Raw genomic sequence first — 14,319 nt, 5'->3', positions numbered from 1 at the left:
TCAGTAATTGACCCGACGACGTGTTCAAAAATCCGAAACTGTCAAAACATCAATTTTCTTTTGATAAATATTCAATTCTGTAAAATGCCTCTGACATTGTTATATAAAGTTAAACCGATATCTTTACTAAAGAATTTATTTATTTTACTTCTTATACTTGTATTGATTCTAAGGACTGACCCCACTAGTCAAGTCATTATTACAAAATATTATAACAATTCCTCATATAAGATTATTAGCATATAGTGTCAACTACTACTTGCTGCTAAATTCCTCATCCCAAGTCAGAATCACAAAACTTGATAGCGCATAAATCTCCTCTGAACCGAGTATAATAAACAAAAGATTTCTCAGAGGCTATTTATTTATACCTTTCAGTTTACTCACAATCAGCTTAGGTATTTTGAATTCCAAACGTAACATACTAGTCAGAAGATAGTTCTCAATTGCATATTGTCAATTCTGTTCAGATCAATCAATCAATCGATCAATCAATCAATAATCAATAAATCATTACATCAATCATCGCATCTATACAAAGATTGTAATGAATAAATAAAACCCTTGTCTTGACTCATTTTTCAGTTGGTTTTGTGTATTTATTATTATCACATCATTATCGATCATTTACCAATCAATTAGGTCAGAAACATCCAATATATATATTCATAACCTAACATTTACCTATTCATAGTATACTACATTTCGCTACTAGATTGACTAAAACTTTTCAACCCCCCGTTTAATACTACCATAAATAGGTTGGTTGCACATTTAAAAAAGAAACGACTAGTCTAAGAAAAAAAGAAAAGTCGCACAAAAAAATTTTTCTACCCCACCAAGACCACCACCAGAGTCATAGCGTCGCAATTTGCGCTAATACCGAGTTGAGGAAAAACTCGTAAGTAAAGTACAGCCAGAAGTGTCAAACTCATTGGCACCAAATTTTAAATTAAAAAAGAAACTAAAGTCTGTACAAAGCCAACAGACTCGTTTATAAACAAATTTATTTATTTAATAGATTTATCATCTTGACTTTTAGTCTAGTTAACAAAAGGCTCAAGAACAGCATAACATAGCATAATATATCCTACCGCATTTTTAGCAGTAGAGCATATATATCATTAGAATTTAATATTCGACGTGTTAGCGATTATTTTTTTTCATTTTCACTTTGACTAATTTTCGTTATTAATTATTCAATATTTATCATACATTATTCACTTCATCTAAATTGTGTTTGTTTACATATTTATACACTTGATACACTAAACTCGCAACCACCTCATTATAGACTATAGATATTTTATCATTCATTCATCGCCATAATACTAATAATAATAATAAAAATAATATACACGAATTATGACTACCGAAATAAAAGCAAAGGAAATCTTTAATCAATTTGCAACTGTTGGAGCCAATAACCAAAAAATCATTACATTACCTGATTTTGTTAATTTAATCTCCCCTTTCCAAACAGATATCTCCAAACCAACATTTTCTTTATTATATCTTATTGCTGATAAAGATAGAAAAGGATTTGTTAATGAACAAGATTGGGTGAATTTTATTACAACCTTAACTTCCATCGATGGAGATTTCAAATTAATTTACAATTTTTTAAGTACTGGTTCAGGTAATAATAATCCAAATGCTAAAACCATCAGTTATAATCAATGTATTGATATTTTAAATAAATTAAATCGTTCAATAGATCCAAAATATCAACAAAATTTAATTAAATTAAATTGGACTTACTTTCCAAAATTCTTTGAACCAAATGGTACAATTAATTTCAATGATTTTATCACCCTTATTAACTATTTACCTGTAACTAAATTAATTGGAAATTTTGAAATTTTAGCTTCAAAGAAGAAGACTATTGATGAAAAACAATTAATCGATTTATTATCAGCTAATTTAAATCATAAATTATCATCAAAATTAAAACAAAATTTGAGTAATATTAGTGGATTCTTTCATGATGAAAATAATCAATCGAGAAAAGAATTCACCTTATCCAATCTTTTATTTGTATATGATACTTTGAATAAAGTTGATTTAATTAATGAAGTCATTGCTAATACTCCACCAACTTCTAAAGATAAAACCGATATTTTAATTAATAAAATGGATTTATACACTCATTTAAATGATCATTTATTAAAATCATCTAATTTTAAACCAATCAGTATTTATGAAATTGATTTATTATTTTATTTAATAAATCAAAAATCTGATGATAACATCCCAAGAAAGGAATTAATTTCATTTTTAAATCCAAGTTTTAATAATAATGTTAATTCATTATATTCAATTTTTGATCATCCAAAATCGAAATATTCAACAAAGACAAGTGGTGATAATTTTTCATTATGGCCAATCTATGATTCTCTCTATTCTTTCTTTCTTGGTTCCATAGCTGGATGTATTGGTGCTACTGTTGTTTATCCAATTGATTTGGTCAAAACTAGAATGCAAGCTCAAAAGCATAAATCTTATTATAATAATTCTTTTGATTGTTTTAAGAAAATTATTGCTAAAGAAGGTTTTAAAGGTTTATATTCAGGTTTAGCTGCTCAATTAGTTGGGGTTGCACCAGAAAAAGCCATTAAATTAACTGTTAATGATTTGGTTCGTAAAATTGGTACTGATGAAAAGACTGGTAAAATTTCTATGAGATGGGAAATTGCTGCTGGTTCATCGGCTGGTGCATGTCAAGTTATTTTCACAAATCCATTAGAAATTGTTAAAATTAGATTACAAATGCAAGGTAATGTAAAAAAGCTTGGAGAAATTCCTCATAAACATTTAAGTGCCACTTCGATTATTAAACAATTAGGTTTAAAGGGTCTTTATAAAGGTGCTTCTGCTTGTTTATTAAGAGATGTCCCATTTTCGGCCATTTATTTCCCAACTTATGCTAACTTGAAGAAATACATGTTTGGTTTTGATCCAAATGATACTTCAAGTAAAAAGAAATTAAGTACTTGGCAATTATTAGTTAGTGGTGCTTTAGCTGGTGCTCCTTCTGCTTTCTTTACTACTCCTGCTGATGTTATTAAAACTAGATTGCAAGTTGAAAGTAAACAGCATGAAGTTAAATATAGAGGTATTGGACATGCTGCTCGTGTCATATTGAAAGAAGAAGGTTTAGGTGCATTCTTTAAAGGTTCCTTAGCAAGAGTCTTTAGATCATCACCTCAATTCGGGTTTACTTTAGCATCTTATGAACTTTTACAAAGTTTATTCCCATTAACTCCACCAGTCACCAAGGGATCTAATTTCAAAGCTATTTCAGGATATCCTGGTATTTACTCCTTAACTAATGATCAAGTTTATAATAGTCAATCTAGAAATGAAAGATTATTATACTTGTCAAAGTCTGAAATTGAAGGTAAGACTGTACCAGGTTCAGTTACTAAATTAGATGAAACTTTAATTAAAGTTCCTGCTGAATATGTCTATAAATCTCATGATGCAATTAAGTTATTATTAGATATTGACTATAAGTTTGGTAATTTCAATTATGACTCTTATTTGAATTTCATTCATAAGAAGTAGAGAAATCGATCTTACACAATTTAAAAATAGAAAAAGAAAAAGCCATATTGCTGTATGAATTAATGAAAAGTCATAGTTTTTTTTTTATATACATTATTATCATTTTTTATCTCATTATAACTGTTACCATTACTATTAATAATTTTGTTATGTATAAAGTTGTCTTTTTATAATATATGAGAACTTAAGTTTGTTATTCTAATGAGTATTTAAAATATCGTATGATTATAGCGACATTTAGAAGCTTTCATGGTTATACGTAGTTGAAATGAGTTAATGCTAACTACAAATATTTGATTTTATATATAATATTTATTAAACTTGTTATATGTAATGTATTTGGTTGAGCTAGTGACATAGCCCAACGTTTCATAGAAACTTCTAATATAGTGTATGCATGCATTGAACTTTTAAGCACCCCTTAAGATTTAAAGTTATCAGTAACATTTACTTTAACAAATCCATTGGTATAAAATTGACCTTTCTAATAAGAAACATAGCCTAAAAGTTAGTAATGTCCTAAAATATTATTATGATGTAAGTCCTTATTTATTCCTTTATATGCTGAAGCATTTGAGGATCGTATTCTATCACCACATCAACAACATTCAATTAGAAAAGTCAACAATATATACCTCCTTATGTTTCAAATTTGGGAATTCTCGCGCTTTATATACTTTTATCAAATTTACAGCCAAAATTTAAATCCCACAGTTTATTTAGAGAGGTTACAATTACATGCTAATTCATTGGCTTTGATCTATTAAAGATAAGCAGAATCGAACAATGAGCACTCTAGTTTACTGGTTAAACCTACATTAATGAATCAATTATATATATATATATATATGTATATTTAAAGATTTATGTTGATTTCTTCCTCAGAATCATTCTAAAAAGGCATCTACCAAATGTTGAATTTTTCACTCAAGGTGTAAGAAGCTATGAATATATAGTTAGTAATAATCCTAAATTTCATTGAAATGTTAATAATAAAAAATACAATAAACTTGTCCAAAACTGCAGTATTTCACATTTTATAATTATCAGTATGTATACAAATATGAGACTTCAGACCTCCGTATATTTCATATCTGGGAATTCTCGCGCTTTATATACTTTTAGCAAGATTTTTACAGCCAAAATTTAAATCCCACAATTTATTCATGTAGAGACATTACAACTACATACTAATTCAATGGTTTTGATCTATTAATGAAATAGAATCGAACAATGAGCACTCTAGTTTACTGGTTAAACCTACATTATTGAAGTAATTATATATATATATTTATATTAAAGATTAATATCAGGAAAGGCCCTTCAACATAATTATTCAGTTGTTATTCGTGTATATGATCCTGAAGCTTACTTCGTTACAAATAAACGACTAAATTTTCCTATAAAGTTAGTAAGAATCCTAAATTTCAGAGAAATGTTAATAAACTGAAATTTAAGTAGTCAATGCTGTCTTAAATTCAAAGATCATAGGATAGCCCACAATGATTTGCATAGCGGTAATATCATTGTAAATGAGTCAGTAAATTTTGGATATACATATTGAGGGATTACAAATGGTATTTATACTCTTATTTATATTAGAAGGTTGAGCCTCTTTATTATTCCTGTCCATAAGAGGAATTGTCATAAAAATAAAGATAATAAAATAACTATTAGCAGAGAATTTATCCTCTGTGACACATTTTCTCCGTACATGGTTTATGCGACTATAGATTCAGTGAGTAAAACAAAAATTACTGTTTGTTATGAACTACAAATTGCCCATTATTTCCTAGATAAGAGAATGAATATGCAAGATATACAAAATATACAAATTACGTTTCATTTCTGAGTATATTATCCATTATGTAGGGAAAAAGAGCTCATGAGTTAAATTATATGTCTACTTGAAACGTTTGCAGTCAGACGATTTAAGTAGTTCTGGGAATACTATTTAATAAGTAAATAATTGATCTCACCATTGAACCCGTTTTAGGTGAGAAGCTTAATCCTTTCTAATCCTCTAATTGGTGTATACTAGGTTAGGTTAGTCTACATTACTACTAATATATATAAAGGACATATATTATAACCGTCCGTATTAATAAATGTTTTATGAAAATTAGAAATTTATAAAACATTGGCTATAAAAAAGTTGTTAGTAATCCCTTTTAAGCAAGTTGTTAGTTTAATTTAATTTTACCGTAGTCGGCTCTATATGAAAATGGTTAGTAGATATCTATATACCTCTATATAAGTGACTATATCAATATATTGTCACTAACTATTGTCTGAATGAGTGTGCTATCGCAACCACCCCTTAGTATAAGCAAGTTGTTAGTAATACTATGTGATTCGTAATATGAGCCAGATTTTGAGTCTGTTAATTGTGACACCACCATCTTCAATATACCGATAGTAGAATCTACCACTAATACTGATTAAATCCCACTATTATATCCCACTATTAATTTATGTGGGCTCCCCCGGGGGATTGTTCTTAGCTGATTGTCAATAAAGCTAGAATTTCAGTGTAAGTAGAGTTAAATAAGTCCTAAAATATAGAGTTAATATATAATGGCTAAAAAAGTGTTAGTAAATTCAGCCGCTTTAGTCGGCGTTTCCCAAACGGGACTTTGGAGGTAATTTCCGTAGCTTACCAGCATTCTTCCTAAATTGCCATACAAAAAAGCCTTAATAAGACTTAATCTAAAACCCAAATAATTCTATAAAAAAGGATGTTAATAAGTACCTAAATAGATTCTTGCTTAAAGGGGATAGATATAGACCTAGAAAGTAAAGTTAGTGATGCATCTTTAGAAGTATAACAGTGTTGTTAATAGAATAATAATAGGTTCATGATCCTAACAAACTCTCAAACCAGCAAGGAATGTAGACATCCAGCAACAAAGGATACCATGTAAACAACTATCTTATGACACCTGCAATAGCAACGTAACTAACCACATACTATAATAATGACACACAATGTATTGATAGCCGTAAGTTCAAACTGATTGAAATAGACGCTTGATAACCACCAACAAACCGGATAAGTACATTCCGATAACCCAATTAGTTACTACTCTCAAAGTCCTAAACCTTTGCAACAATTCCATCACTCAAGGTAACCAACCAAGTAACTAAGAGTAACTAAGTACCAACCATATAGGACTTCAATTACTTCCAAAAGAAGAGAAGAGTGTCAACAATTCCCGCCAAGGAGCTGCAAAAAAAAATTTAAGAGTGAGTATCACTACAAATTTCAAACTAAAAAATGCAGATTCAATAAAATATAAGAGAGCCCTTTTATTACTATTACAATAAATAGTCTAATACTATAGATAATATACATTGTTTAAGGTGATAAATGAAAAACAATAAATATTTAGCCTTATGTGATTCATTGACTTGTTTAATAAATTTATGTAATACTATTGTATAGTTTCTTGAGCTAATCTTTTGACTGTAAATATCCTTCCATACTATCTGGTATTTACTGTAAACTACATGGCTTAAATATACCTAGGTATTTAATAATTTCTTGAGAACATAGTTTATCTTGAGTACACATCTTGTTCCGTTGTACATGAGATGAATTGGCTGTGAATAGGACTGAGTTCTGGATTTAAGAACTGAAGGGAGTTCGCGTTCTAATTATGCATGGTAAGAAATTCCAATAGAGGATCTCATATTATCTACAACGGTAATTTAATTTATAATGATATATTAATCAATAAATTTATACAATTAAATAAATTATTTCAGGATCAGATTAATACTAGAAATAGCACTCTCATAAAGTGGAGCTATAGATTAGCAGATAGTTAGTAATAACCTAAATAAATTAAAGCAAAATTAATAATAACCTGAGTAATATAGACTCATAGGCTTGGCAATCGACCTTGTTGGTCAGAATATTCGCGGTCAATACGCAAATCAGTATAATGCTAAGTTTTTTCAAACCATGGAAATGTTCTTATATCTATAGTTAGTAATAACCTAAATAAAATAAGTTGTTAATCATAGCTTTCAATTTCAATCAAAGCTCAACTATCGAAACGAAGTTGGCAATATAAAAAACCCAACTGTAATCTATAATCTATGTGATCTGTAATTTATTGGAAATCTACATCTATTTATATCCCCAATATTTCCAAATCTGAAACATACACAATTAAAAATTAATCATTAAATTAATCATTATTTTATCTCTTCCGTTATTTTCTCCCGGAACTCCTTACCTTACGATATTTGTATTAATCCGCCTGCACTATCATAGTGATTTCTGCACATTGTACGTCAGAAAAAAGAAGTCTTTTTATAAAAGTTTTCAAATAGTGATGAGTTAGAGAGATTATATTATATGTATTAAATGGACTAAATAAATGATGTATCAGCTATAGGCGCTACCAGCCGCACGAGTGGTGCATACACACCCATTTTTTTTAAACTATTGTAAAAGCATCTTAATAATAAATGAGTTATGATATCCCATACTGTATAGAATAGCGGTAAATGTCTTCCCGAGCAGACTATTTGTCGAAATATCTATCTCTGGGAAATGATAAGGTCAGTAAGAAGAAATCCAAAAAACATAAGAAAGTGGATACGTCCACTACCAATAATATAGTTGTTGTTAATGGATCCAATTGGACTAAGGAAACAGAACAAAGCAATGAACAACATATAAATGTCATAGAAGAAGATCCTTTGAATGAAGAATTACCTATAAAAGTTGAAAGTAAGAGTACGAAACAATTTAAGGGTTTCAAGAGAATTGATAATGGGCATGTAGTGACAAGTGAATCCAGTATTGCCGTGATAAACAAAGATATAGTCAAAGATGTAATTGAAGACAATCCGAAATTACAACAACCACAAACTATTTATAGGGATTCCAGAGGTAGAATAATAGATATAAATGCTAAGAAAGAAGAATTGGAAGAAAGGAGGCGACTTAATGAAGAGAAACGTAAGTTTGATGAGATACGAACTACCGATGAGGATAGAAGAAAACAAGAAACTGAGTTAAAGAAAAGTAGATCCATCATTACGGATAAGTTCGAAGATCCATTGGCATCATTCCAAGAACCTGAGAAAGTGGAATCGAATAGCAGTAATGCTTCATACTCTCAATATATCTATACTAAAGGATTAATTCCTCCTAATAGATTTAACGTTCAACCAGGAATATTATGGGATGGAATTGATCGTTCGAATGGGTTTGAAGAGTTGGCACTACGGAAACAGAATGAAAACAAGTTTAAGAAACTTGAATCTAAAATTAATGAAAGCTACGGAGATTTGGATTATGATTAAATATGTATATAACTTTTATTAGTATTACACTCTATGTTGTATATGCTGACAATGTATTATTATTAATTTACTTTTTTGAAACCTTTGATACTTCATTATGTAATTGAGCCATTACTTCACATAATTCCATGAATAATCCATATTGTGATTTGATAACTTCAACGATATTGAATAAATTTCCAAATCCTTCAATACACAGTCTTTCTAAACCAGATAAGATGATATTCAATTCATTAGATAATGTTTCATATTGATTCAAGACTTCATGATATTTCTTGATTTTCTTTATAAAAAATTCATTTAATTGGAATGATGAAGATAATTTAGTACCTGGAGTAGCTAATTGTAATATAAGTTGCATTATTTTAGATATATCTTCTGTCAATTCATTATTTATTTCTTTAAGATACTTTAATTGGTTAGTGTCAAATTTGAGAGCTTGTTTAGTAGAGGTGATTTTATTATGAAGATAGTTGATATCTTTCGGTATGGAATTTATCAATGCATCATGTTTGGTATAATCCGATTCCAATGTTGTCGCTATCAAATGTTGAGTATTTATGTATTTGTCGAATTGCTCCAATTGTTGTTTTATAGCTGGGGGTAAGTCTCCTACTCTAGTCATAGCTGTTAATTGAGGTTGTTGTTGTTGTTGTAGTAGTTGCTGTTGTTGTGGTTGAGATGATCCGAATAATCCACCACCAAGACCTGATGAAATTCCAGGGTTGGAACTTCCAAATAATCCCCCTGTTGTACCTGAACCCGTTGTATTTGAACCAAACAATCCTCCAGTAGCTGGTTTGCTTCCAAAAAGTCCACCAGTATTTGTATTAGTATTAGTAGTAGTATTTGAACCACCAAATAATCCTCCTGTAGTAGATGTACCAGTATTAGATGAGCCAAATAATCCTCCACCAGTAGTGCTGGTGGCTGGTTTATTTCCAAAAAGTCCTCCTGCTGTAGAATTTGTTGCTGGTGTACTACCAAAGAGTCCACCAGCATTTGTATTAGTATTTGTAGATGTGGTTCCAGCTGCATTACCGAAGAGTCCACCTCCAGTAGTGGCTGTTGTTGATGTATTTGAATTATTGTTTCCAAATAACCCACCAGTTGTGGTAGTAGCTGGTTTATTTGCTCCAAACAATCCACCAGATGTTGAGGTGGTTCCGGTATTTGCAGATGCTGTGTTTCCAAATAATCCTCCTTGTGTAGTACTTGTGGTTGGGTTAGGAAGTCCTGAACCAAACAATCCACCTGTAGTGGAAGTTGGATTTACAGTTTGGGTGTTTGTATTGGATGTGCCTCCTGAACCAAAGAGGCCTGGAGTTGTAGATGTTGGAGCAGTATTTGATGATCCAAAGAGTCCCCCACTGCCAGTAACTCCTGGTTTGGAACCTCCAAATAATCCACCACTTGTATTACCTGTGGCAGATGAATTCGAAGCCCCAAATCCTCCGAAATTAGGAGTAGATGATGATGTGTTTGTTGATCCAAACATATTTTATATTGTATGTAGTATAGATCTATTAATAATATATGGGATATTTATTATTTTATAAGTGTACAAATCAAATCAAAGTAGTTATGTCTATTCCCACTAAATGATACAACCGTAATTGATATTCTGATATACTATAATGGTTTAAAATATAATACAATGATGGCCGATGGATTGAGTTCCCATACATTATGTGTGATAATTTTTGTTTACTTAAAATTTTTCGATACTCTGGGTGGGAGATGGTTGTGTGCAGGTTTGTTGATAATTTTCCAAACCCCACTAAGGTGAATATTTGAACCATATAGCCATCTAGTTGGCTGATTTGTAAGGTTAGGTAAGTAATTGTGTTATATTGGTACTATATTTCTAGGTGAGTTAATGATATATAATTTTAAGTGAGTTTTTAGTATGGTTTCTTCGAGATTAATCGCGTCAATAGGCGAACTAGTCGATGCCGAGATTGAAGATCAGATAAGTAAACTAAGGGAAGAGAACAAGCAATTGAAAGTAGAATTGAATAGTATGAAGTTTGAATTGAATAGTGTGGTGAAATTGTATTCGAAGTTAAAGTATGAGAATGAGGTGTTGAAGAAGAAGGTTACTACTGATGGGTCTACACCCATTCATGCCTTACAAACATCCAAGTTGAAGAATCTTGCCTTTCCTGGACTTGGTCGATCATTTAAAGCCAGTGGTTCCAAAGGCTTGCTTATGGAAAATCAGCAAGTATTGAAAAATCTGCGACAGACACAGTCGTTGTACGACTCAAGACCATCATTACCACCACCTCCAACAAAAAGGATAAAAATTAATGAAACCAAAGTGGTAAATGATTTAAATGACGATGAAGATGGTGAGGGTGAATTTAGATTACTACCTACCCAATACTCCGAAGATGATGATTCAGAATTGAAATCTTCTCCAGTAAAGATCTCACCTCACAAGCAAGATCAAGGAGACATATTCATTTCACCCAAAAAGCCAACATTGAATGTGAAACCAGATGTGCACATGATGTCAACACAGTATACTGAAAGTTCATCACCAGATAAAGGTGGTGATGAAGATAAATGGCAAGATGGAGATGAAGTAGTGGCTGATTCACAACAGGAAGGTGAAGAACTTCTTACTTTAAAGCCATTGAGTCAGGAAGACAGTCCCCAAAAATACAAACAAGACGATGCATTGATTAAATACCTTGAAGATGCTAAACCACGAACTAAATTAAAGAGAATCCAAGTTATCACTAGTTACTACGAGGTAATGTTTAGAGCCAATAGTGTGAATAAAATACAAATCAGAATCCTGATGAAGTTCAATCCTATTCTTGAACAAGAATGGAAATTAGCTGATTTCAAGCCAAACCCCATATGGACAAGAAAGAGAATGGTTACATATATTAAGACTCCTCAAGGTAAAACTTTTGAAAGAAGAATTGGATTAAGTAAAAGTGAAGAAGATAATATTCGGAAATTCTATCAGATTGTTAATACTACAGGAACTGGTAAAGATGGAGTTATCATAGAACAACGAGAAGAAGATGAACCACAGGCAGATTATGTGTCAGAAGAAGATTTAGAGTATGAAGATCAAATTAGTCAAATTTATGATAAATTGCCATCACCGCCAGGATTTATGCAAAGTGAATTTCCTGATACGGCTGAACAAGTCCGAAGACGAGACATTATAAATAATCGACAATACCGTCGAATTCAAAGACGAATTAAAGCATGTCTCCAAATCAATAAGTATGGCGATCAGGTGGGAGAGTTTGTGTTCAGTCTTGATATTTTGAATGAGTATGTTCGAGCTAAACGGTTTATAAAAATAGATTAGGTTATAGATGCAATATATAAAATGATTATGTAATTAATTGAGATTGCCTCATTTGACGGTGGTGGCCAATCGGTTGCTGAAAAAGATACTCCGATAAGAACGAACTGCGGAGCGGAGTGTGTCTGGATATAAATTGTAAAAATGTCGATCATACATATTTTGTTAGTTGGCAGTTAGAGATTAGTGATTATTGGCTGTTCGTGACTGTTGCTAACAGTCACTACCTGTGTCAATTGATACCTTGGCTTATCCTCATGTAATTGTACCTTGTAATCGTGCCTTGTGGTGTCCCTACTCCTCCTATACGTTTGTACTTCTGTTGGGAGAAAATAAGACAAATGTTCGAGACTATACAGGTTAAGAAATTTCTTTTTTCATTTGTAACTTGTACTTTCTTTTCACTGTCTGGTCTCTTAGCGAAAATAGCTTTTATACTGAGGTGGAAATAAGTAAACATAAAGGGGGGTGTGAATCAGTAGTTGTCGCAGTAGCTGATTACTAAATGATTCGTGTCTGTTCAGTAACAGCACGAAATTGTAGTATACTATATCATGAGCTCTAAAAATAGTAAATAATATTTACCCGTAGTTTCCCATTTATTTGTTTAATGGTTATATATATTATTAATAAGTAGACCATGAAAGTTGTGACTTTTTTCACGTGACCGTTTGATCCAAAAGTGGCTTAGTAACAATCCAAAACAAATTGCAAAAAGTTGCATCAAAAATGTAAAAAGCTGAGGAGAGAACAAATAGTTAAGTTCTGTGCACTCTCAATAACACCTCTCTTAATTGGCAGCCAAAAAAAGACAAAGAAGAACAGAAAAGAAAAAAAATCTCACTACGACTGCACAGACAGATTGACGGAAGACATCTCTCTCCTTTCTGGTGTCTGACTGACTGACTGACTGATTTCATTTCATTTAATTTAATTTTTATTTTATAGCAAAATTATTTCAGGTTGTCATTTACAAGTTGACAAATTCTTGCAGTTTTCTTTTCTAATCTTAGTGTCCCAAGGCTTAAACTGATTTATTTATATGTTATAATAGAATAGTATTGTATAGAGAAAGATATAGGGATAGGGGGTAGTTATCATTGACTCCTTTTCTGTTATATATAGTATCGTCTCCAGAGTTCAACTGTCTGGTTGTCGTTTATTTACTGCGCACAAAAAATTACTTTGTAAGTGGGTTGCTCGGATATTATGAGCACGATTGTTACAGTTTTGGCTTTGGCTCTGGCTTTGTAGAATGATGTAATGTACCATCTGGTTATTGTGGGTAGTTATCTAATTAGTGGATATGAACGATTTACAGCTTACATCCTACACCATGCATCTTGTCACAGTAAGGAACTGAGCAACAAAAAGTTTCAAGATAGTTGGGTGTGACGAGATCTGGTGGGTTCGTCAAAGTTTAACTTTGATATATAAATTCCTCTTTTGAGTATGTTATTAGCTCGAGGCAGCCAAAGTTGCTAATTAGTTAGAATTTACATAAAGTCACGTTCCAGAACTTTGTTTTACCCCGTTATGTATGGAATACTCTTAACCAATTTCACTAACTACTCCTTCCGATTAATATGACATTGATGTACATCGCTACTTTCGTTGATGATCCTGTTCGTATATCTCTAATTGCATGTGGTGAGGAGCGGAGAGGGTGTGCTCATTTGTCTTGTCCTGATACAACAGTGCTGCTTTTCTTTTTCCTATTCTTATTTTTTGTTGTGCTAGGGTTAGATATTTTTTCGGTAATATAAGCTACAACAAAAACGTAATGTATAAAGTGTCTGTAATGATGATAAGATTTAAGAGATGTGAAACATTAAACATATATTAAATATTAGAGTATATTAATTTAAAAAAATAACAGTAGTAATGGTAACAATAATAGTACCGGTAACAGCAGAATATGATTTGGTTTTTGGAGTACTGACTCGAGGGGTGCTCATGCCCTACAAAACATGTAAAAGTAAGTAAAGAAAAAACTAAAAGTAAAATATATTAAAACAAGACAAATATATAAATAAAAAAAATAAAATAAAATAAAATCCAAATAAATAAATAAATAAATAAGACAGACATTTGAT

At 31.2% G+C, this 14,319-nt stretch overlaps 4 protein-coding genes across 4 annotated transcripts; 3 read left to right on the top strand and 1 right to left on the bottom strand. All coding sequences in view use genetic code 12, as the record gives it.

Moving 5' to 3' along the window:
- Positions 1-1,365: 1,365 nt before the first annotated feature.
- On the top strand, positions 1,366-3,567 carry AGC1 (amino acid transporter; the record flags this gene model as incomplete). The annotated part of the gene is made up of 1 exon (XM_064880415.1): positions 1,366-3,567. The coding sequence occupies one exon, from the start codon at positions 1,366-1,368 to the stop codon at positions 3,565-3,567; it is 2,202 nt and encodes a 733-aa protein (XP_064735888.1).
- Positions 3,568-7,931: 4,364 nt separating this feature from the next.
- Positions 7,932-8,923, top strand: RJT21DRAFT_56128 (uncharacterized protein). Its single transcript, XM_064885063.1, has one exon. It carries the CDS (start codon positions 8,086-8,088, stop codon positions 8,887-8,889), a length of 804 nt encoding a protein of 267 aa, XP_064735887.1. The 5' UTR covers positions 7,932-8,085; the 3' UTR covers positions 8,890-8,923.
- On the bottom strand, positions 8,923-10,582 carry NUP49 (FG-nucleoporin). The gene has a single exon (XM_064885064.1). The coding sequence runs from the start codon at positions 10,385-10,387 to the stop codon at positions 8,957-8,959; it is 1,431 nt and encodes a 476-aa protein (XP_064735886.1). The 5' UTR covers positions 10,388-10,582; the 3' UTR covers positions 8,923-8,956.
- A 1-nt stretch (position 10,583) lies between these two features.
- On the top strand, positions 10,584-12,341 carry RJT21DRAFT_56179 (ssDNA endodeoxyribonuclease). The gene is made up of 2 exons (XM_064885065.1): positions 10,584-11,034; positions 11,236-12,341. Exons 1-2 carry the CDS (start codon positions 10,799-10,801, stop codon positions 12,224-12,226), a joined length of 1,227 nt encoding a protein of 408 aa, XP_064735885.1. The 5' UTR covers positions 10,584-10,798; the 3' UTR covers positions 12,227-12,341.
- Positions 12,342-14,319: the final 1,978 nt, after the last annotated feature.

The sequence above is a fragment of the Scheffersomyces amazonensis genome, assembly GCF_036850825.1.
Source record: "Scheffersomyces amazonensis strain UFMG-HMD-26.3 chromosome Unknown RJT21scaffold_8, whole genome shotgun sequence".
NCBI lineage: Eukaryota > Fungi > Ascomycota > Pichiomycetes > Serinales > Debaryomycetaceae > Scheffersomyces > Scheffersomyces amazonensis.
This window is presented reverse-complemented; position numbering and strand designations above follow the sequence as displayed.